Raw genomic sequence first — 25,335 nt, forward strand, 5'->3', positions numbered from 1 at the left:
TTGGAAGATTTGCATTGGAATGTGCGCATGCCAAGTTCAGTAGTAAAAGTCCTTATAGTTGCTCAACTGCATGATGGCATCTGTTCTACTACTTAAGTTAGCATTTCATTTAGGATTATCAAAACAGCTATTACAGAAGAGGCTCATTTTGCATGGGCATTTAATGGGGAAAATAAAGAATAATTAGGGGTTTGGAAAATCATTTAGCCATCAATAACAGTTAACTGGTTTTAGGATAAATTGAGATTCAGTTTTTAATTAGTGAATATCTTAACAATAAAAGATTCAGAAATAGTTGATGTTTGTTACATTTATCATAGAAGCAGTGCCCCCTGTTTATTGTTAGTCAAAGGTACAAAATAGGTACCATATTATGATAGAGGCTGAGATACATTATAAACAATGTCATGTTCTTTTCAGTATGTGTTGTATGCCAGTCCACATTTTAATTGGGTTTATTGTGAGTTGAATAATATTATAAAGGGTTATAATTATCTAATAGAAGCAACTTAAGTAGCAATTTCAGAAATAGAATTCAATGAATACATTTGGATCTGTGACTGTACTTGTGTTATGTAATGGTTGTGTTATACTGACGACCATGTTTGGTGATCATTACACAGATGTGTGGGTCGGACATGTATTTATTGCATTTACATTTCATAAATTTTCCCCAAAATCTCACAATTTAAGATGGATTTTGATTGATTAGACTGCTCCCAGTCTGATCAGAAACTACCTTGTCCCACAATCACTTTGAATACAAGAGGGACAAAAGTTGTATCTTTTTCATGATCTAAGTGGTAAATGAGCTTTGTTTAGTTCTTAACAGCTTCCCATCCATCAGACTTATCCCATTTTAAATTTCATAAAAAGCTTAGTGCATAATCATTTTTTAGGATGTGATATGTAATTTCACAGACAGTCAAGTTCAGATCTATTTATTTTATTTATATGTATAAAAAAAAATGTTTCTTTTTGTTCTGACCTTCAGATAGCATTGATTTGAGTCTACTGTTACAATTTATACTCTGTGCAATAGTTAAAATGGAAATATCTTCAACTGGTCAAAATTTTCTTGGGGTATTTACAAAGTTATTCACTTACATTGCTCTATAATCATATGGCACAAAAAATTTTCAGCAAAATATTGTCTGCAGTAAGAGTGTTTTATTTTAGAGTTTTGACTTGACTTTATTGCAATTTGTAGATTGCTATTGGATTTTCAAATCATTGCTTTGATTCACTTGGAGGTTTTGTGTTTAAATTGGAGCATGTTTTAAGATCTGATGTTTGTTTGCTTTATGCATAATGTATAGTTAGCATATCATGACTTAGTATCTGAGATGATTGTATATTATTGTTATCTTTACTGCTGATAGAAATACACATGCTCATCAGTTAGGTTTTGGCTTCAATCTCTCCATGTCTTTTGCATAGTATCCATTCTCTCTTACCAAGCATAGCTTGTATTACTAATAATAGTAACAAATTCTATGATCTTACTAAAATTAGTACAGAATACAGCCACTGGCCTTTCTGGTCAATTTTGTACCTCACAAAGGGCAACTCCAATTGAGGCAGATGATTAGGCCATATAGGAGTTACCTCCCTTAGATTTTAAAACAGAATCACTTGAATAATAGTATCTCTCAAGGTGTGTTCATCCATACGAAATTAGTATTACTTCAGCCCTATAAGCCAGCCATCATTGCTTCCATTACTTTGATTATTAACAATTTTATTGTCTTGCCTTTGAATGGCAAAATGTAGGTAGCACGTTTCTGGCAGCACCAGCAACAGCATGGTCATCAGCAGTAATATTAACACTGTGTGTAATGTTTTTGAAAGTCAGATAAATTTTACATCATTTGATGTATTCAGATGAAGCTTTAATCTAATATTGCTACATATATATATATATAGTTTGAATCCTGAAGCAGGCAGAAAGCTACATTATCTGATTGTCATCTCAGGCAAGACCCTATATTCTGCAAAACACTGTCCGTTTCATATTCACAGAACAGTAATTATCAACACAATCCGGATTGAAAGAGAAGTGGCCATTATGATGTCAGACATTTTTGAGAGAAAGACTTTGAAAAGCAATATCATATAGAATCCAGATTATCAGGACACGGGAAATCCAGATTGTTCACTCCCACAGACATGTGCCTTGATTATTTAAAACCCTACTTGATTAAAAATCAATCATTACCTTCAGTCCTCGAAATCATACAACTCTGAGCATGAATCTGAGATTGAGTTTCCACTAACAGCCAAACAGAAAGGAGATTTCAAAAGTGATGTCATTTATGATTGGTCAAACAAATTTTCAAACTCAAGCTCAAGTATTCTATGTTCTGGGTCTGATATTATCAGCATTTTACAGTAGTTATTTATTGAAAAATATTCTGGTTGTACCTTAATTTTACTATTTTGAAGGTCATATTTCTGATTATTTTTTTCATACAGGAATTTTTTTAAACATTTGGACCAGTACCTTGTAGTTTATGGATCAAAGACATTTACGTTTGCAACTTTGCCCCGAGCTCAATATTCTAAACTGAGTTGTCTGATACATTGACACAATTAGATAACATGATAATAGCACAAATTAGTCCTTTTCCCTCGTATGCACTAATTTATTTTACATAATTACCATGTTTATTATATTTAGATTCAGATGTAATCTCATTCTTTGTATATTTCTCCTTTATAAGATTAATGAATAATGATTTATATTGGATTCCTTATTCTGTGTTTTTCTTCATTTTCTATTGTATGTAAATGAGTAGCTAATATTGGAAGCCATTAATTTCATAGTTGCCATGTAATTTAATAGTGCTTCTTTAAATAAAAGTTTGAATGTGTTTATGTATTTTTTGTATGAAGATCTAGTCAGTTTGTTGTCTGTTTTTTATACTGCTTACAATGTATTTAGATCTCCACACTTTTGTGTATTTAAGTGAGAAAACTTTGATTTTTTGCCATCATTTTGTTTGGATTATTTTATTGAATGATTAGTGAATGTATACTTGCTCTGTGAAACAAGTGTGATATGTATTCTTAATATAGTGAACAAGTTTTTTATTTAAGCGGTCACTGCAGTTTTCCAAAAAAATAACATGGTAATGTTTTTTTTATGAATACATTTTTAGCGATGAAATCACTAAGATAAAGCCTCCTCCAAATAAACCTAAGCTGACAAAACTGAGTCCATATTCATTGAAAAATAGATATAGTTTGTATATTTGACGGGTTTGTTAAATGCAAGTCCTTAAAAAGATAATAAAACTTGCAAGTAATTAATCAATTATGCCCACTTCTTTGGTTATTCCTTTATTTGTATTTATTTTTGGGACTTAAAAATCTGTTATGACTTGAATAACTTTTTTTGAAGTCTGAAATTTTTAGTCAAACAAACTGTTCATTAGCACTACAGTTGGTATAATATTGGACTTCAACAACTTCTGTAAGTTTTACATTTGAAAAGTAGTACTAAAGTGGATCACAGTTTTGCATTAAAAACTAATAAAGGAATTTATTGTTCAAGCATAACATGTTTGCAAATTTTTAAAGGAAACTTGGTTTTTAAAAGTATTATTCAGGGTACAGACTTACAAAAGTGCTTTTGTGTTAATTAGCCCAGATAATCAAAACTTTAATGTTCCTAACCATAAGTTTCTTTTTAATGTTAGCTGTCATGAAACATCATGATTATGTTAACGGGGAAGCAAAAGTACTGGAATATTTGCAACTTTTTGCTTGTTTAAATTTCATTACATTATATACCATTGGGCAGAAGTTCATACTTCACTGAGATCCAGTTGAATATAGTTTTCTTTCCAGTACCAAATTGTTTGCCTGTTTGCATTTAATCTATATTTCATTTCTATTTTCATTTTCTCTAGTTGCCTTTAGTATTTTGTGCTAAATAATTTTGTTTCATATTTACTTGACCACAACAGAAGTTTGAGATGTAAATTTCATATCATTCATTACAAGGCACTGTATATTTAGTCAAGTTGTCTGACATACTGTTATTAATGTATAGAAACAAGGTGTTTGACCATGCAATGGAGCATTTAAGGGGATAGGCAGAGCTTATTTAACACATAATATAAAGGCTGATTGGTGTGCATGTAATCAACTGTGTAAATGTAAATATCCATTTTGACAGTTTATGTTTGACCTACAAGATTTTACCAATGTTTCTTAGGTGGTGTCAGACCATTTGCCCAACAGCCTGTCCTGCACAAGACACATCTTTATTTTTCCAGTCTGTGCAATAAGTATTGCCAGATTATTATTTGTCCCAGCAGCCTGCCCTGCACACAACATTTGCCTTTATTTTACCATTGTTTCTAGTTAGTAATGCCAGATTATTTGTCAGTGTAGACAGTCCTACACACATCTGACATTGCTTTATCTGTGCACACTCACTGTGGGTATATAATAGATTTTTTAAGATCTGCCATACTATAATGTACTGGTATATCAGTTTCTATCTTGTTGACTGACATAACAAGTTAAAAACACAAGTGTTGACCCTGATTTACTAGCTTATGTAATTGCAGGTATAACAGACATCAAACTGTTATGCTGGTTATAGTTTGATGTCTGTTATAGAAAGGTAAATATAGTACATTATTCACCCTTTTCATTAACTGACTGATGTTTAAGATGGCCTTTTTCATTAATTGGCTGATACATGACACTTCCATTTCATTAATTGGCTGATACATTACATGCATTTTTCATTAATTGGCTATATCTTGCACACCCATTTCTTTAATTAGCTGATACATTACATGCCTATTTCATTAATTAGCTGATGCATTACACCACCCTTTTCGTTAATTGACTGAAAATTGTAAAGCAGTTCATTTATGTAGATTGATGATATCTGTACATGTATCCATCCATCTGACAAACTTTGATCTTAGGGTGTGGTATTTAGAATATTTTCTCATGACAGCATTACTTCTAGAGTTGTTTGACCAGTGTGTAAGCATTTGATGAGGTAATCCTTCAGTCATCATTGAAAACTATGTCATTGTGATATGTATTTCATGGTTGCTATCCATTCATACTGCTATTAGCAGTTTTCTTTTAGTATGAATTAAATGAAAAACCCAAATTGCTGAACTAACTATACATACAATTAAATTAGGATAGCATTTGTTAATTGATATCCAAAAATGCAGTTAACCTTGACCAAAAAAAGAGCTATACACTTTGGTCTCAAAAGTATACAATATGAAACTTGGTCTCAAATCAGTGGCTCTCCATCTGTGCATATATTCGGACATCTGAAGAAGTTTGTTGCAAGATTAAACTGAAAACACACAGTGTTGACAAATGAAATGAAACCTGATTAGATTTCCAAGCCATTACAGCATTTTAAAATTTTCATGTTCCTTCCATGACCTTTGTTTTTTTTGCACAATGATTCTCCAACATCTACTGTCACTGGATTTTGTCGATGATATGCACTTGGGGTAAGTAAGAACCATATCTTGTTCAGGATCAAAACATCCAAGGTCACGGTCACTGTGACTGAAAAAAGAATGATGGCTTCTGCACAGTAACATTTAGTTATGCATCACAAACCTCAAACAAACTTTGCAGTGGCTCACACTTGAGGTACGGTAGAGGGCTGTTGATTTGGGGGATTTAAAAGCAAAAAGGTCGCAATCATTTTCACCCCAGAAAATTGGTCTTTGCTTATCACCTTTTATTCTAGTGTAATTTCTTTGGCCAAACTTTGCAGTTGTAACAGTAACAAAATAACCTTTAGATAAAATTTGGGGTATGATAAGAAAATAATCATTTTAATCAAAGGCTGCATACCGGGACCAGAAGTGAAGATCATTGAGTCCAATTGGTCTGAAATCTCCCAAGTCAACTATAACCATCCTACTAGTACCTTCATAGGGAATTACTAAAAAGTAGGGGGCCCCGAGTGGCCGAGTGGTCTAAAGCGCTCACCGTTCCAGATCACTGCCATCTCACCTCTGTCTGCGTGGGTTCGAGTCCAAGGTTCGGCTAGCGTGGGTATGTGGGAAAGCCTGCCAGTAGCTTCTCGTGGGTCGGTGGTTCTTCCCTGGGTTTTCCAGGGTTCTTCCTCCACTAGTTATACTGGCCGCCATGTATAGCCTATCTTGTGCTGAAAAATGGCGCTAAACCCTAGAACAACAACAACAACAACTAAAAAGTAGGGTTATCAAGCCATTCACAGTACCAATGTTTACACATTTTTAAACCTTGTAGACTTTTGATTTTTTTAAAATACCTCGTTAACATGTAAAAAAACTTGAGGTAGTAGATAACTTATTTAGATTTTCAGGCCATTAGGGTTTTTTTTTAATTTTATAAACTTTTTGGATTTATAAGGGGATTTTTATTACACAAAATTTGTTAGGAACAATTAAGCAAAAACCACTTGACTGATGAAATTAATATTTTCATACTCAGTATTTATATTTATAAGTAAAAGCCCTGATTAGATTTTGCTATTGCATCTGTTCTTCATTTTTGTATAAAATAAATGTGTGTGTATGTGTTTTAAAACTGGGAGGAACCTTTTTATACGAAATACTTGTGAGCACAAGCAGAAACCAGTCCTTCAAGAGATATTGTGAATGGTCAGTGAAGTACTGAATGGTTTAATTTTTATTCAACTGCCATATCATGGAGCATATCATATTATGATGTCTGTCTGTTAATCCATCTGTTATATAAATTTTACTTCTGCACAATAACTGAGGCTGTCCACTATCAACATTACCAAACTTTGTGGATAGCTTGCACTTGGTGTAAGGAAGAATCGGTTCAATTTTGGGTTGAAATGGTCATCGATCTAACTCAAGGCAGAAAGAAGACAAATGGTTTCTGCATAATAACTTGAGTTCTGTATCATCTGGGGTTACCAAACTTAGTGAATCACTTGCATTTTGAGTAAGAAAAAACGCAATAGATTTTATATTTTAAAAAATGTCAGGGGTCAAGGTCACTGACTTCAGAAATGGTTTCTGCATAGTAATAATAATTCTATATCATATACCTCAACCAAAATTTTGTAGATGGCTTGCAGTTGGGCTAAGTGAGAAGGTTATTTATTTGTGTGTTGAAAAAGAAAAATCATTTTCACACAATGACATTAGTTCTATATCACAGACCTGGACCAAACTTTGTGGATGTCTCATGCTTAGATTAAGGAAGAAGCCTCCTGATTTGGGGGTCAGTGGTTAAGGTCATTGTGACCTCTAGGAAAGTGGTTTCTGCGACAAATTTCAGTTATCTACATAGAGGAATATTAGGCACAGGGTGGATGCATAATGTGACATTGCAGTATTCTTGTTATCAGTAAGAAATACCAAATTCCAAGTTAGGAAGATGGATACTATATCTATAATCTTGACTTTCATCAATACAGGGTTGTCACTTTATAGACAGAAGAACTAAACTGTACAAACACACATTTGTTCATTAATGATAATTATGAATAAGTAGTCAAATTCAGCCAAATTGTAATTGACCAAGCATCAGCTTTTAGCTGAGCTTTTGAGGCTAAAAATTGTATGTAATATCTTAAAAGAGAATTCTAAATCTTATGTACATGCACAATCTTAACTAAACAAGCTGGTTGATATGGAAACCAATGTACACTGTCTAATATTTCAAAAGCAAATTATCATTAGTATTTTCTATTGTAAAACTCTTGAGCAATAATCAGGCTGAAATGGTGACCTTTAGTATAAAAAATATGTATACAAAATATGCATACAAAAATATGCATAAACCAAATCATTACTCATTTAAAAATAATGGTACTTTGGACTTAATTTGTACAAATAGCCTATGTCCTTCATTTGAGAGCATTAGATCACTCTGTATTCCTGCATTATATTCACTCTGTGTAAATGAGGACTGGTGTATTTTCTGTGCTTAAACCTTTGAATATTTCTGATATTACTTAACGTAACATGTCTTTCTCCTACATACTGCCATATATATGTGAATGTACTGGTAACAAAATATGGTGAGAAAAAAAATTATTTGTCAATTGTATATGAAAATGAAAATAAAATTATTCAAAAATGAAATCTTTTTTTGTGTTGTTTGATAGGGAGGTATCTCTTTAGAATTCCACCTGCTATTCAATAGAATTCTTGAAATTTGTTTCAAAATTTCAGTCTGATTTAATGTGCACAAACTTTCCTTACATAAAAACTTGGTAATTAGTTGTACTTGTTATATTAAATGTCTCAACTGAATTTTAGGTTCTACAAGTTGAAAAATATTTTGCTAGTTCTAGTTGCTTATAGATTAAAAAAAATGCACAGAATAGACCTTTTTCATATAATACTAGTATATCATGCAGGTACATGGTTTTATTTTGTCAATACACTGTTGAAACCATGTTTTATTGTAAGGAATCCGAAAAATTTGATACCAGTATATCATGCAGGTACATTATTTTCCTGTCAATATACAGTTGAATCCATGATTTAATGTAAGGAATGAAAACAATTTACAAGGCTTGCAAGGTTATGTAGATTAGGTGCCATTTTTGCTAAGAGATAGATACTTGTACTTAAAAACTCTTACCATATATACTTGCTTATAAGTCAAGTCAAACTGCAAGCAACAGAGATCCTGATCTGCTGTAGGATAATGCACCTGCAGATCAGGGTCTATGTTATTTGTTCCAGGGATTGTTCCTAACAAGCCGAACAGACCCAGATCTGCCAGCGCATTATGAGACAGAAGATTTGTGTCTTTGCAGTTGGGCTTATCATATAGGCAAGTATATATGGTACTTTCATAATAAACCATACAGAGCAGAAATGGATTTGTGATATATTTTATACAGGGGGTGGGGTTTGGAGAAACAAAGGGTAACTGATCTGTAGTCACTCAGAAAACATATTCTGAAAAGTTTTACTTGATGGTGGACAGACTTCTTCAATGCTATTTCAAGCATGATGTGTCAGGTGTTGTACATTTTTCTACCTTTGGTCTTGACCGCACCTCCCTTTTACCCATGTTTAATGACCCACTGGTGAGACAAGCCTTTAGAGGGGGACAGAACTTAAATATAGCCTTATAGATGTATATGTTCACTCTGAGTATACATTTGGTTCACAGTAATTTTATATAAAAAAGAAATCATTCTGGAAAAACATGAATGCAATAAATCATTAAAATTTAATATATTTTAATATATTGTTTTAATATTTTTAATATATTTTCAAATTATCTAAAAGCTGCTTCAATACATCTATTTTTGTCAAGCTTGTAATGTGAGAATTTGATACATCAACCCAACCCCCAACCCCAAATCTCTGTTGATAATAATTGACATTATGTGTGTCTGATGTTACCTGTTTATTAAACTGTGCATTTTTGCTGCATGCAGATCTTTCTGGAACAAACCTGCTTACAACTTAGACACTTACTAGGATTTGGTAATAGCCATATCTAGTGTGAAATTCAAGATGGCCACAGGACAGGGTTGTGCTATTCCATGTAGATTTACAAGATGCCAAACATTTGATCCTGAAATTTTATTGTCATATTGCTAAAAGAACCCTTCAGCCAATGGTAGCTCAACAGCTGCAAGAAATACCAATAAGGGTATGAATGTACACTGATGTGTGCAGACAAAATTGTCTGCAGATATTTGTAGGTTTTAATTAACAGGTGATATCAGCCCTTAAAATTCAAGTTAATATCATTTCAGGTGTGTGACTGATTTTATTGGCCTAGCATTTTGATTGCATCTTGAGATATGAGTGTGTTATAAACACCTACTCAATGTCACTGTGACTTTGTGTCTGGATTATAATTCAAGTACTTTCTTTACCTATTACCACCAAAACTGTCACTGAAATTGGGCACTATAACCTACTTACCAGTTTACATAATCCAAAGAAGTTATAACATACTGTGAGCACCATGATCGCTAGCAGTTTTAATTGGATTTCAACCAATTTGTACGCAGCTTTATATTGGCAGTGTCTTAGTACCTACCCAACATACCTAATAAGAAACTTTGACTTCATTAATTTCTTTATTTTCTAGTGTATAAGCACTCTGCTTTGAATAGTATGGGCAAAGATCTGACATTGCTTAATGTACCAGCAAAACAAAGTCCTTTTTTTTTGTTGTGTTATTTCAATCCAGCAGCTTAGTCCCAGATTTATTATTGCATTATGTACCAACAGATCAGGGTCTATACTACTCATTCTGTGATTTCAAACATCATAGACACTGATATCATGCTGCATTATGCAACGGGAAATCTAGGTCTACATTTTCCAGTTTATTGCACACTCTGCATTGGTAAATATGGTATTACTATCTTCACATAGCTTTTATATGTACCATATATACTCACATCTAAGTCAAATCAAACTGCAAACAACAATGGGCCTGATCTGCCATAGCATAATGTACCTGGCAATCAGGGTCTTTGTTCTTGGTTCTACTAATTACTCCTAACAAACTGCACAGTCCTAAATCTGCCAGTGAATTATGTGACAGCAGATCTAGGTCTATGCAGCTAGACTCTACTAACAAGTGAGTGTATACAGTATCCAGTACGTGGTAATGGCTTCTGTAAGGGCTCTGAAATCAAGATCTTGAAAGATTGTTGTATGCATGCTGGGGTGACACTTCACTTTGCTGTAGGACATGTGATGACTCAGTGGTTAATGAGCTGAATTCCTGATCATGAGGTTGCTGGTTCAAATCCTACCATCAGATTAGCCTGGGTTGGCTGCTGTGTTGTGTCTCCATGCAAGGTATTTTACTCCAATGGCCTTTGCAATTAATGACTTTAAAATAACCATTGCTCAAGTTGAATTTTTTTAACAAAAGGTGGATAGAGATCAGATAAGAAACTTGAGAGTAAATTTGTATCTGGTTTAAAAACAAATCAGATATTTGAAGTTAAAAACTTTTACACTACAGTAGGGTACCATACATAAGTTCCCCCTCCTGAAAATACTTAATACAGTAAATTAAATTCCTTTGAAAAGTTTGTTATGTTCTATAGAGAAGTGAAATTCCTATGTACTTCTTTCATTTTGTAGAAAACTTAAAAGTTTTTTAATTTCTTAAGCACATGGAGGAAAGAATGATTAAGATGGATCTTAAAATTGTAAGCACCTTCTTAAAAGTGTAATGCAGATTAAATTGTTGGAAGAGCTGAACACCAATATATCATTCACCTAAAGACCAGTTATTTCTTCATTGTTGTCAAAAAATTTAATCTACAGTTGAAGTTGATCAAATTGTGTAAAATATGAACTTCATGGCTAAACACTGGAGATAATTTCTGCCACTTGTTGCATGGGACATGCTATCACTTGTGACTAGGAAATGAAAAGGAGCAAAGTCACTGTGTCAGTAAAACTGTAGCATCATATCCTGAAAAAGACTTATTTTGAAACATAATCAGATTGTAAACATTTCTGGTCAGAGCATGCAGACACCACACAAGACAAACATGTCTGCTAAATTAAACTTTTAGAACATGTAGACTGCAAAAACTTTCAAGAGAGTTAAAGCATAAATGGGGTGTATAGATTTCTAGTGAATTAAATGGCCCTCAGTTCAAAGACAGTGCTATGGCTATTGAACCTGCATGCCTTACAGTCCCTAACCGGAAGCAAACAGAAGATGTCAACTCCTTGAACTATGTCTGACTTGGAAGAGAAGCCATAATGTGAGACAGTGTTCTTCATTATATTAGGTACATGTAACACACCATCCTGTCTGTACCTTTGACAGTGCATGAATTTCAATTGGTGACATGAAACATGTAACACACTCAGCATCCTATCTGTACCTTTTTCAGTGCATGAATTTTTGTTGCCATCCTGATACATGTAACACACCATCCTGTCTGTTGTTGTTGTTGTTGTTGTGGGGTTTAATGCCATTTTTCAGCACGATAGGCTATACATGGCGGCCAGTATTAATGGTGGAGGAAGAACCCGGAAAACCCCGGAAAGAACCACCGACCCACAAGAAGCTACTGGCAGGCTTTCTCACATGCCCACATTGGCTGAATCTTAGACTCGAACCGCCGCAGACAGAGGTGAGATGGCAGTGATCCGTAACGAAGAGCGCTTTAGACCACTCGGCCACTCGGGGCCCCCATCCTGTCTGTACCTTTGACAATGCATGAATTTCTATTGCCCTGATACATGTAACACACCATCCTCTCTGTACCTTTGGCAACGTATGAATTTCAATTGGTGTCCAGATACTGTACATGTAACACCAGATCTATATATACCTCTGATCCAAATGCAAACAGCATAGACCCAGATATGCCACCAGTCACATAATGTGCTGGCAGATCAGGGTCTATGCAATTTATTAGAACTAATAAAAGACCCACAAACCTAACAGAACCAAGTCTATGGAGATGTGCAATAGCAGATCAGTGTCCATGGTCTTTGCAGTTGGACTTGTATGTGATTATATATGTACTGCTGATTCTACCTATAATTTGTTGCAAGCAGCATAGAAGATGAGCTGCTGACATGTTATGTAATGGAAGATCTGAATTTATGTTCTTACCAGTTTGATACAAGTATTGCATGGGTACATACGGTATTTTACTGAGTTAAACCTCTCACTCTAGATTAACATTGACATAATTTGTCTACCACCCCATGTATCATACTTCACACCACAGGATTTTCTTTTTCCTTTGTTATCCTTCTACAGCCTACATTAAGTTAGAAAATTATTAACACAAGTCAAACTAAGTGATAATATCAACAATTAGTGTGTTGTTGCCTACATTCTATGCAGTGTTGGTATTCAATGGTGTTGTGACTTTTGTGGATTTAAAGGACATAAATTCACTAATATGGGTAATGATTTCTATTTTTTAACCAGTCAATCCCAAGCTGTTGTGGTGCACTGATTCACATTTATATAATTATTATTCTTATGGATATTTTGTTGTGAATACCATTATTTTAATTTTTCCCTAAATGCAACTACTAGGTATAACACTTTGTGTTTTTTAATGAAGCATTTCATTGTTGTCTGAATTGCTTTAGTTTTATAATGATTAACTTTTATCTTTCTTTTGGATGATATTTTTTTTTCCATTGTGTATATTTATTGCATGATTGTTATCTTTCTTTTGGGTGATATCTTTTTTCCGTTGTGTATATTTATTGCATGATTGCTTTTGTAAATTCTTATATTTTATTAAATTGTAAATTCATGTGTTTTATTAAACTTTTTGTCTGCATTTTTTCTGTATGTTTGCCAGATAATTTTCATTTTTATGATCATACCCAATATTTCATTTGTCAGATCAATTCAAAATTTGTCACAAGTGATGGCTTCTTTAAAGAAATTGCTATCATGTGTTTAATTGAAATAGTGATTTTAATAGCTGTTACCTGCTATTTATGTCTTTGCCATATCTTTTTGAAGTATTAGTATCCAGTCCAAGGTAAATTATTCCCTCTCTCAAACAATAATTGGATGTCTAGAATAAAAAGCATGATCCTAGTCTAATACCTCAGTCCCTTCCAACAACTGGAATATCTTCCTCCTTTTCCTTGAACTTCATGTTCTTCTACATGTGTTTCATGGTTACTCATTGTTTCTTTATTTAATTTACCATTTGGCATTTCTCTGACAATCATATTCTTTTTCATTTTGTATTTTGTATTTGTTATTTTCTTCACAGTCCTTGCTTATGTTTCAAGTATCTGTTCCCCTTTTTGCTGAATAGAGGATTCTGAGACCTATTAATAACCAGTGTAGGGTAAATATTTCATATCCAGATTTTGTTCCAATTTATTTTGTTGTTTCTTGTATTTGCTCTCAACATTCAGTAATGACTTGAGGTTTTGGTAAATCATAAATGTGGTCATAAAAAGGCTGTATGAGACACTCCACTATCTTAATTTGCATTCTGTGTGTATGCGCAGGTGGTTGTCTTGTTTTTGAAGTTTCTGGCATCCCAATATGGTTGGCATCATCTGATCAGTAGTTGCTCAGTTACCAGGTACTGAAAATCGATCACCATATATGATGTTTGGTGCCAATCCTAATAGATCCCATGTGGCCCCAGTGATTATGATTTTGTTATCTCCTGTTGGTTGACAATCCCAGATATCACAGCACAGAGGCTTCCTCTTGCACAACACTCCTCATATTCTCCACATTCACAAGCTCTCTGCCATGACCAGTTTTCATGGACGTTTGCTGGGTGTATTTTTCAAGCAATCAACTTCCAAGGTTTACAATCCCAAGTCGAGAATTTTCTGCAATTGGTACAGTAGAAAATGCATTTATCCAACTGCCCCACTTTGGCTGGATTTGTAATTTTTCTTTGTTTTCTCTTTAAGGAACAAGATTACTCGGTATCCACCTTTAAGGGCTATAGAGCAGATTGCTCAGTATCCACCTTTAATGACTATAGAGCAGATTACTCAGTATCCACCTTTAAGGGCTATAGAGCAGATTGCTCAGTATCCACCTTTAAGGGCTATAGAGCAGATTGCTCTTATCGTGGGTCGGTGGTTCTTCCCGGGGTTTTCCCGGGTTCTTCCTCCACCATTAATACTGGCCACCATGCATAGCCTATCGTGTGCTGAAATATGGCGTTAAACCCAACAACAACAACAGCAGATTGCTCAGTATCCACCTTTAAGGGCTATAGAGCAGATTGTTCAGTATCCACCTTTAAGGGCTATAGAGCAGCCTCACCAATACTCAAGTTCTCTATTAGCTAATTCTCCTTGTTCCCTGCCCTGATATCCTTTCAGTCTCAGCCCAAGTTTTAATGATATTCTGATTGTCAGAAGTGAACTAAGTTATTAGATTGGGATCATGTTTCTTTTGTATTTTTTTTTAATTCTAGACCTCTAATTACTAACTTGAGGGAATAATATCCTTGGACTGGGAACTAGTGCTCAGAAAAGATACAGCATTGCAATAATTGTATGTAAATATTAAGTATATAAAATTGATTTTACCACCACCACCACCACCCAATGCATTGTAATACAACACTTCCACACATAAGGCCTTTCAATGTAATTAATTGTCTTCAGCATTTGTGGCCAATGAGCACACTATTCAGTTAGCCAGCTTGGAGTGCACTTGATTCAGTCAGTCTAGAATCAAATATAAAATTTTAGATCCTAAATAAAACCTAGTATTTTGTATGTACCCTAAAGGCTCTATAGAAACAACTTTCACACGCTAAAGATAGAAAATAAAGGTCAACAGCGCAGACTAAAAATGAACATTACAAGGCATTAAGAATAATGAGGCAGAGAGTAATTCTGTATTATTCTATATTTGAGTAAACAATGATTTTGGCTGTAATTCGGTTTAGGATTCATCTGAACAACTTTACTTGCACATTATTTGTATACAAACAACAAAATAAATCCAAATTCATTTGCATGTCACAATAATTAAAAACTGTTCTAAAAAACTTCAACCCAAGGGTTTATAGTTTGCAAATTCTAGGATAAATTTAGCCACAAAGATTTTATGATCTTTGACTGTCACATGATCAGGATGGTTCCAGGTGATTTCACATATGATTTTTTCAGGCTGATTCCTTCTGGTGTCATATACAGTAATGCTGGTGTAACCTATATGATTGTGAGACTTCAGCCATCAGAAAATACTAGTATTAGTATGACACATGTCAACTGAGTAAAGATTTTGTGTTTATTTAACATTTGTAATTATATATATTAATTTAGTCATTGATCATTTTAGAATACTTAAATGGTTTCCTGTATTCAAAAATGTTTTCTGGTGGACTTAAGAAAGACTGGACCTTCATGCTTGAACTCTTGTACTGACTGATCCCTTATTAGAGTTCATGTTAGATTATAAGTATTAGGATCACACCAGTGATACTAGATGGGATCCCACTTTTTTTTAGTTTGACTGTTAAGTTAATTCTCATTGTATTTGTTCCATCCTTCCATATAAGCTTAAGTTTGGACAACTGTACCTGCTACTTGTCTTTCACTTGCATATTCATGCCATGTGTATGTTGATTTGCAAATGCACCCTGTTTTCTTAAAGTGCATTTTTTCATATGCTACGTTTGCAGCTTTGAATAATATTTCTTACACTAATCAAGCTATTCTTGTATAATATAAACTCTGTTGATTATTACAGCATTATACATATACTTAATTTGCTTTTATAGTTGTAAATAGCACTAACTGCCTTGATGAAAAATAATGATCTAATTTGCTGTAGTCAAAACTGTATGTCAGTGTCACTGCCAAATATCTTGTATAATCAGACCAAGGTTTATTCAGTTCTATTACAGTTTAGTGTATTTTTGGAATCCACCTTGGTGGCATCTCAGCATGGCCATCACTTGGACATTCATGTGTGTTCATAAATCTGTCCATCCACACTCTAGATTATGGTTAATCTTATCTGTTAAATTAAGCTGAATTTTTTTTTATAGCCATTTGATTGTTAGTGGACAAAAATGAGTCTCTGTTGTTCAATACCAAGGGTGCACAACCCACAGGCTGGATCCGGCCCACAAACATGTTCTGTTCGGCCCTCAGGTCAAATTAAAACAACACAGAAATCTGGCCTGTGAACAGTAATTATATTAGAGAATGTGTTTGTGGCCCTCAAGTGGTCTTAGAAAATGCAATCTGGCCTGTGGCTGAAAATGTTTGTGCATCCCTATTCTATACTATTTAATAAATCTTGTACTCACCATATGTACTCATTGATAAGTCGAATCAACTGCAAACTGCACAGACACAGATCTGCTGTCACATAACGTGCTGGCAGATCTGGGTCTGCGCAGCTTTTTAAGAGTAATCAGTACAACAAATAACATAGATCCTGATCTGTTGGTGCATTATGTGATGGTAGATCAGTCTATGCTGTTTGCAGTTGAATTCAACTTCTAAGCAAATATACATAGTAATCACCTTGTGACTACCATAATCAGGGTCATTGTAGCAACTGTATCAAAGCTCATTTTGAACACAAATCCAGCAATAAATAACACAGATCCATATCTGCTATCATATAATGCATCTTTGGATCTGCATCTGAACTTGCTTGAAATTTTAATTGGGATTCTCTGTATACGATCAAAATTGGCTAGCCACATGTCTGCAATTGTTTTTAGTCTGTTTGAATTAATCTTCAAAGTACACTTGTAGAAGAAAAAGAACATTAATGTTGAGAGGATGCACTGAAACCATGGTAACAGCTATGATTGTATTAATTTCATGTAATAACAGTAAAATCATACTAATTGAAAACATTGTTACAAAATATGTTTTGCAAAATAATCAGTTTAAAACTTCAAAAACAAGCTAGAATTATACTCATCTTTAAGTTTCATGAATTTGCTGCTTATTGGGGTAATTATATTCAGTTTTGTGAATTCACTGCTTTTATTGGGATAATTATATTCAGTTTTGTGAATTCACTGCTTTTATTGAGGTAATTATATTTAGTTTTGTGAAAATTTGCTGCCTTTATTGGGGTAATTATATTTAGTTTTGTGAACTTACTGCCTTTATTGGGATAATTATAGTCAGTTTCATGAATTCACTGCTTTTATATGGGTAATTATATTCAGTTTCATGAAATCACTACTTTTATTGGGTAATTATATTCAATTTCGTGAAATCACTGTTTTATTGGGGTAATTATATTCAATTTCAAGAATTCGCTGCTTTATTGTGGTAATTATATTCATTTTTATTAATTCGCTGCTTCTATCGGGGTAATTATATTCAGTTTCATGAAATCACTGCTTTTTGGAGGGTAATTATATTCAGTTTCATGAATTCACTGCTTTTATTGGGGTAATTTTATTCAGTTTCATGAAATCACTGCTTTTATTGGGTAATTATAATCAATTTAATGAATTCACTGCTTTTATTGGGGTAATTATAATCAAATTTCATGAATTCACTGCTTTTATTGGGGTAATTATATTCAGTTTCATGAATACACTGCTTTCATTAGGGTAATTCAGTTTTGTAAATCTGCTGATTTTATTGTGGTAGTGATATTAGATATTTTTAACTTGCTGCTTTTATTGGGGTACTTATATTCAGTTTCTTGAATTTGCTTCTTTTAATTGGGTAATTATATTAAATTTTTGTGAATTTGCTGCCATTGTTGGTTAATTATTTTCAGATTGTATGGGGTACAGATGAACAATTGTTTTTCGCATATACATTACATGGGTATTTTTTTTTCTCAATATTTGCACCAATTTGCATGTTATTTTTTAATTGAAGAGATTTCAATTAATTTTATTTATCAAAGCTGAATATTTTATGGGGTATTGACAGATGTCTCTTCTGCATGACACATATGCTAAATATTTTTGGAACTTTTGAGAGGCAAGTTATTTCCTTTGACAAGCTTTATAACAAAATCAATCTTAGTAATTAATTACCAAAAATTTAAAACTAGTTTTAATTCCATTATGTTAATAAAACAAATAAATTGATATTACATTAATTATCAGTGAAAATTTTATATATTCTTTGAAACAATGAATATTTAATAATAAAAATACAAAGCTTTGAGATTTAAGTAAATAAGCCGCTATTTTTGTCAAATAATTAGCATTTTATCAGGATAATCACTGAACCAGTAACTTTTTTACAATGTCTTTTTACTACTTTTAGAGGTGTATTTGTCAGCATCTTTCTTTAAACAATATATTATCTCTCGTCTTGACTGAATAAAATTTCAGATATTGTACAGATATGCTAAATTGCTTTTTTCTTTCTTTTTCTTTCTTTTGGTTGTCCACATGCACACACGATAAATGTATATGCTGACCATTCAGTTATTTTACATAACAAAACACCACTTAAATTTTTCTATACAAGTAGATCATCATTAATAATAATATTAGTAATAATAATAATAATAATAATAATAATTATAATTATTATTATTATTATTATTATTATTATCTCATTCAGAAAGATTATCTCATGCAAGGGAGGGGTAGAGGAGGGACATGATCTCTATGATCTAATTGGTCAACAGTTCAGGATTCATAAATAATATGAGAATATGAATTTTAGAAGAAAACAACAATTTTAACAACAGCTTTTTTGACTCGGACTCAAACTGCAGAAGCTTTACATGAAGCTAGGTCAGTCACTGTAAAACATTCTGTTTACAGGACATTTAACTGCTGCTCATTTTAGTATGTAAATGTGTTGCAATTGATCTGGAATGTTCACATCAATTGATATGTAAACTCTAAGTAAAAATTTGATCCCAAATGTTATACACAAGACAGAAAGGTCTTCATGTTAGATTTAGGCATCCATGGAACCATAGTAGCTCAGTTGTTAGAGTATTGTACAGGTTCAGTAACCACCTATGCCAGTTGGGTTGAATTCTCTGGTGTGTATATGGGAATGGCACATACATTTAAGTTGGAGGATATAGCTAATAATGTGTTAAACATGCTGTTGAAACCAAAAGCAAAATAAAATCAAGCAGTCAGCATTTATTATTAAATAATTAACAATTACTCTTTCCATCCATTTCACCAGTTACATTTGCTCCTTCCACCACATCCTTCCCAAGTTCAGTTTAAGTTACTCCATTGGCCTCTCCTCCCCCAGTTTAAAAAGTTTCCCTCCACCCCACCCCAGTCAGAGTTTAAGGTTTTCTTCCACCCACCCCCAATCACAGTTTAAGTTACTCCTTCCACTCCTACCCCCAGTCACAGTTTAACTGACTCCTTCCACCCTACCCCCAGTCACAGTTTAACTGACTCCTTCCACCCTACCCCCAGTCACAGTTTAACTGACTCCTTCCACCCTGACCCCAAATTCAAAAGTTACTTTACCTGTTTAATGCCAAGCTGAGATGGATGCTTGAATGGATGAATTAATGGAAGGCTTGTATATTTGTGCTACATGGCACCTTTGCATTTCTGGTGGCCTCTAAGGTCAGCATCATTCATACCTGCATTCATAATATTAAACTTGTATACACATTCAAGTAAAAAGAAAAAGTGGTTAGATAAAAATAAATATAATTGCAGTATTTTGTTTAAAGTAGGGTATAGACTTATTATTAGACAAAAATGTCTTTAGTAAAAGTTTGCCAAATTTGTTTTTAAAAAATAAATAAATATTTGCCTTTTTTTAAAGAAAATGGGATGATCTCATCAACCAGTATGGACTTGTAATCAGATTAACAGGACAGGCCATTAGGATAATGTATTTAAGATGGCAAGGTCAGGAAAAAAATAACTTGCCAGGCAGCCAGCCAAACATAGGTGAAACAATTGTTCTCTGCAATGCAAATTTTCCTTGCCTAAAGTTTGAAGAAAAAAGATGGATTGGATAATAAGTTTTAGAAAATTCAAAGTTGATATAAACTTCAGTAATAGACTTATATAGTGTGTGATTTCCATAATAACCTAGGAGAGGAATGCAAATTACAGATGGTATATGAATAAATATAACTTTATTTCATTCTATTTACACATACAGAAAAACCTGTCACAATTTACACCTGTCCTATTGTTTCATATATGTTATTTTGGGAAAGTAAATATGGCTATGGGATGGGGATCTTAATGGTTTGCAAGTTGTGATTTAGATGCTGGGTCCAAGGAGGGTAAGCAGTGATAAAGTTTTAGGTTGGGTTATGAACATTATCTATAACCAGGTCATAATTTAGAACTATTTATATCCGCACCTATTTAAGTAGTGACCCAGAGGCCTATTCTCATTAGGTAGCCTTTCTCCTGCAGAGAAGGTATACATATACATGTACATATATATGGTTATACATGTACACATATATGGTTATGTGGCCGTTTTCAGGATAAGATGCATGAGCTGGGTCCTAGAGAGCAAGGACAAACATAAGGACTTGACCCAGCAGCAATTTTATGTCACGAAAGAAAGTCCACTTTCAGCTTGTAAATATTCTTAAAATTAAAGCATCCATCTTACCAAATATGTATTTAATTCAATCAAAATATATAGCAATAATGAGGTGACCTTCGACCTCAAACCCTTCCCTTTGTGGTGATGAATTAAATTTTATTTTAAAAAATGTTGCATTCTGCATACATTAAACATTAAGAATAGCAATTTTCATGAAATTCTTGTAGTTACTTTTAAAGTGGTTTGTACATTTACTTTAGCACTGAACATTAACAGTGACAGCAGATAAAAAATGCATCACTAGGTGCTGCATATTTCGTAAAACAAAAATGATGGGACCATAATGCATATTATACAATTTTGTCACCTTAGCAATCCAAAATGAAATATTTCTTAAGTTTAATGCATATTATACAATTTTGTCACTTTAGCAATCCTAAATGAATATTTCTTAAGTTTATTAATGTAGTAAATGCATATTATACAATTTTGTCACAATCCAAAATGAAATAATTAATGAATTGAATGCATATTGCAGAAAAAAAACAAAACATAATCAGTGAAAACTAGGTTTTGTGACAAGTATATTTAAACTTATGTTTGGATTACCATAACAACTGTCATCCTTAAGGAAAAGATTTGCAAGTTTCTTTTAGGCAAATGGAAGATGTGTAAAAGAAAATCTAATTCAACTTAAAAAAAAACTGCTGTAATTATTTCTTCACTTACAAGAATTATCAATACAGAAATAAAGCATATAATTTTGGATTTTTACATATTTTGATTTGCACCAAATTTTTTATATGATTTGTTTCCATACCTCATGAAACTGATTGATCCAAATTTAATCTTTAACTCTACTTATTTCAAAGAAGTGAGTAAATTGTATCATACTAGGGACCAAAATTTTATAGAGTAAAATGAAAACGAAAATAAAAGATTGTTTTTACATTAGCCAAGGCGAACATTCTGTTTGATTAATTTTGATTTTTCAGATACCCTTTCTGATTCTCAATATTTTGTTCCTAGTAACTTTATTAATAGGTGGTTTATAACATATATGTACTGGGAATAATCTGAACTTATGTGTGCCACACCCATGGATTAAAATTGCAATCATTACAGAGAATTCATATTATTATGGATTCGAATCAGTAATGTAGAACCTAATCTGTCTGAGTTATGAGATAATGGATCTGGGTCTGTGTTGTTGGTATTTGGCTCTATATTATACACAACTAAATATAATACTTTTTTTTTAATTTTCTAGGAATGTAATGAAAATGTATCATATGCAGGCAGATTTTAGAAGGTATTTTATGCATGCCTAAACACTTTTTCTTAACACACATACTCATTTATAAGTTTGGTCCACCTGCAGGCTGCACAGATCCAATCTGCAGTCACATAATGTGCTGGCAGATCTAGGTCAATGCAGTTTTTTAAGTGTAATCAATAGAACAAAGAACATTGACCCAAAACTGATAGCACATGATGCAGTGGCAGATCAGGGTCTACCAGGTATGTTGTTTGTACTTGGACCCAACTTATAAGCGATTATAAATGTTATATTTTCAAATCAACATCACATTTAATCGCACAACTCATTGATTGAGGCAATTCTATGTCCATCAACATGGGGACATCTTATCATAAAGTATAAATATATCACATTTCATTCCTTCTGTCAGACTTTGTGTCAGTTAATGAAAGGTTATTGTATTGCTGTTTTTAAGCATGCAGATATTCATGGATCCCCAGTCAATCAGAAATCGTCTGATTTACAGGAATATCCCAAAACTTGCTAGCTTTTGTTTCTATGCATGTTTTAGTTCGACATAATGCTGCACATAAGTTTATGTTGAGTGCCTCTTGCATATGACTCTTTCTCAACTGTATTAGAATGTCATTGTTAACTATATGTCAGTCAGATTAGAATGTCATTGTTAACTATATGTCAGTCAGATTAGAATGTCATTGTTAACTATATGTCAGTCAAATTAGAATGTCATTGTTAACTATATGTCAGTCAAATTAGAATGTCATTGTTAACTATATGTCAGTCAAATTAGAATGTCATTGTTAACTATATGTCAGTCAAATTAGAATGTCATTGTTAACTATATGTCAGTCAAATTAGAATGTAATTGTTAACTATATGTCAGTCAGTAGAGCTCAGCTCTGTAGACCAGCCTTCATTAGATCTTTTCGCAAATTATTTTCACAAAGTTCACTTAAATGTTAAGAATCTGAAACAAAAATAGTACCATGTCAAACTGCAAACAGCAAAGATCTGATCTGTCATAGCATGATGTGCCTGCAGGTCAGGGTCTATGTTGATTGTTCTACTGATAGTTCCTAACAAACTGCACAAACCCAGATCTGCCAATGCATTATGCAACAGCCGATCTTGTCTATGCAGTTTGCAGTTGGACTCATAAGCAAGTATAGACAGTACTGTGTTTTACATGCATACATTATTGTATTTACTTGAAAGTGTTAGTGGGTTTATGATGGCTTATTCTAAATTAATGATTTCTCTGTCCCTGTAAGAGATAGACATATAAAGGCATACATATTTATGTATATCTTAAAATTAAGAATGCATCTCATTTGAGAAATTGAGTGTCAACTTATTTAAAGACACTTACAATTAAATGGATTCTCAAATTTAACGTTGGATATTTTTCTTAATGTAAATTTTGTTTATATGTTTAAGTAGTAATATCATGAAAATATGACAAATACCCGACGTAGTTTACTTTAACATATATCTAGCTATGTAATCACACATTTTATCATACACCATATTCTAACATTTATCATAGCTATGTAATCACACATTTTATCATAGCTATGTAATCACACATTTTATCATAGCTATGTAATCACACATTTTATCATACACCATATTCTAACAATTTGAGAATAGGGTTCATAAGAGTAATACTTTTATTATTGAATGTGTTCATTTTTTAGCTGTATTGGTCATAGGGAAGAAGAGCTTATGTGATAGCCTGTTGTCCATCATCACTCAATCCATCAAGTATTACCTATTGTCCATCCCTTGCACAAGTTTGTTATCGCTATTGCTGCTAAACTACTTGAGGATAGCTTTACTCACACATTCATCCAAAGGTTTACTTGGTCTTGTCTTAAATGAAAATGGTACTGCTCAGACATTCATTGTAGATGCCAGTGATCAGATTGAAAATCTTACTGCAGCTCCTCCTAAATGGTCTGCCATATTGGCATGGGGTTTTCACCAGAAGATTTATTGTGATGTCTAGTTGGTCATAATTGAAAATTGCTGATCTGACATCCAATATGATTGCCATTGTGGCAATATCTGAAATCATGTTATTGCTAGTCATCATGTACATATGATCAAATCAAACATGGACATTTCATCAAGAGATTCTTTTATTGTGTAGTTGGTCCTAAATAAAATTTGTCTCAGTCTGATATGTCTATCCATCTTAACAATCTTGTTATTGACATTGTTGTTTAATAGATGGTCATTTAGACATTGGGATTAATGAAAAGCATTCTTATGATATCTAGTTTGTCCTATATGAATATGATGCCTTTTTTTAGATCCAATATGGCCACTCTGAATGCCATCTTGAAAATCTTATTGTTACTCTTCTGAGTAGATTGTCATACCAACATGGTGTCTAGATGTTCATAAATAAAAATGGAGCTGATCAGTAATAGCCATTGTGAAAATCCTTTTTAATGGTTAGGCATATCAATATGGAGTTTTCACTAAAACACTATATGTAGTTGGTACCAATATTTCAAAAAGACGCAAATATACAACCCTTTCCTCCTTCCTTGATATATTTATGGCCACTACTTTATTTGGCCCTGACAGGTTGCTAGCCCCATTGTAGTACTGTCCACTACAGATATTAATTGATATTATCATCTTCACTAGCATGTCTTCGATGATACTGGTCAAACTCTCAACATTGATGGAGGGAACCATGTAAATGAAATTACTGTCATTTTGATCATGACCTAGCAGTGCAATGCTAGAAATCTAACATTTCTCAGGAATGGTGAGAAACTGCTGCCTGTTGTTCATCTTTTCATCTGAGTGTACAGATGATAAAGTCTCTCCAATGTCTTTTGTTTATTGCAGCAGTGTAATGTGTGTCTCTGGGGCTTCCGTGTGTAATGTGTGTCTCTGTGGCTTCCATGTGGCATTCTGAGTCCTGATGTTTCTTGAACTTTGTCGTTGCATCTTTCCAGTTGCAGAAGCCTTTTGATATGAAGCATTTGTCCACCTTGGAATTGGAGACGATTCTTCCCTTATGCCATTGCTGATTTGCATATGAAGCAACACACCAAGTTTTTAGTCTGAAAGTGATTA

General features: G+C 33.3%; 1 protein-coding gene across 7 annotated transcripts in view; it reads left to right on the top strand.

The window, feature by feature from the left end:
- LOC149802605 (uncharacterized) overlaps positions 1-25,335 on the top strand; it is a 118,738-nt gene that overhangs the window by 88,081 nt on the left and 5,322 nt on the right. The window contains exon 11 of one of the 7 annotated variants that reach the window (XR_016420069.1): positions 22,228-22,269. The exons of 2 other annotated variants lie outside the window; for them this stretch is intronic. Coding sequence is in view for 2 of the 5 variants with exons in the window: in XM_089951890.1 (XP_089808016.1) it covers positions 14,403-14,664 (262 nt within the window). In the remaining 3 variants the exon portion in view is untranslated. Of the gene's footprint in view, positions 1-1,926; positions 8,112-14,402; positions 18,799-22,227; positions 22,270-25,335 lie in introns of those variants that run through there. 4 more of the 7 variants (XM_089951890.1, XM_089951896.1, XM_089951891.1 and 1 more) reach the window with 4 other exon arrangements.

The sequence above is a fragment of the Sinohyriopsis cumingii genome, chromosome 3 (assembly GCF_028554795.1).
Source record: "Sinohyriopsis cumingii isolate HCF-2022 chromosome 3, ASM2855479v2, whole genome shotgun sequence".
Taxonomy (NCBI): domain Eukaryota; kingdom Metazoa; phylum Mollusca; class Bivalvia; order Unionida; family Unionidae; genus Sinohyriopsis; species Sinohyriopsis cumingii.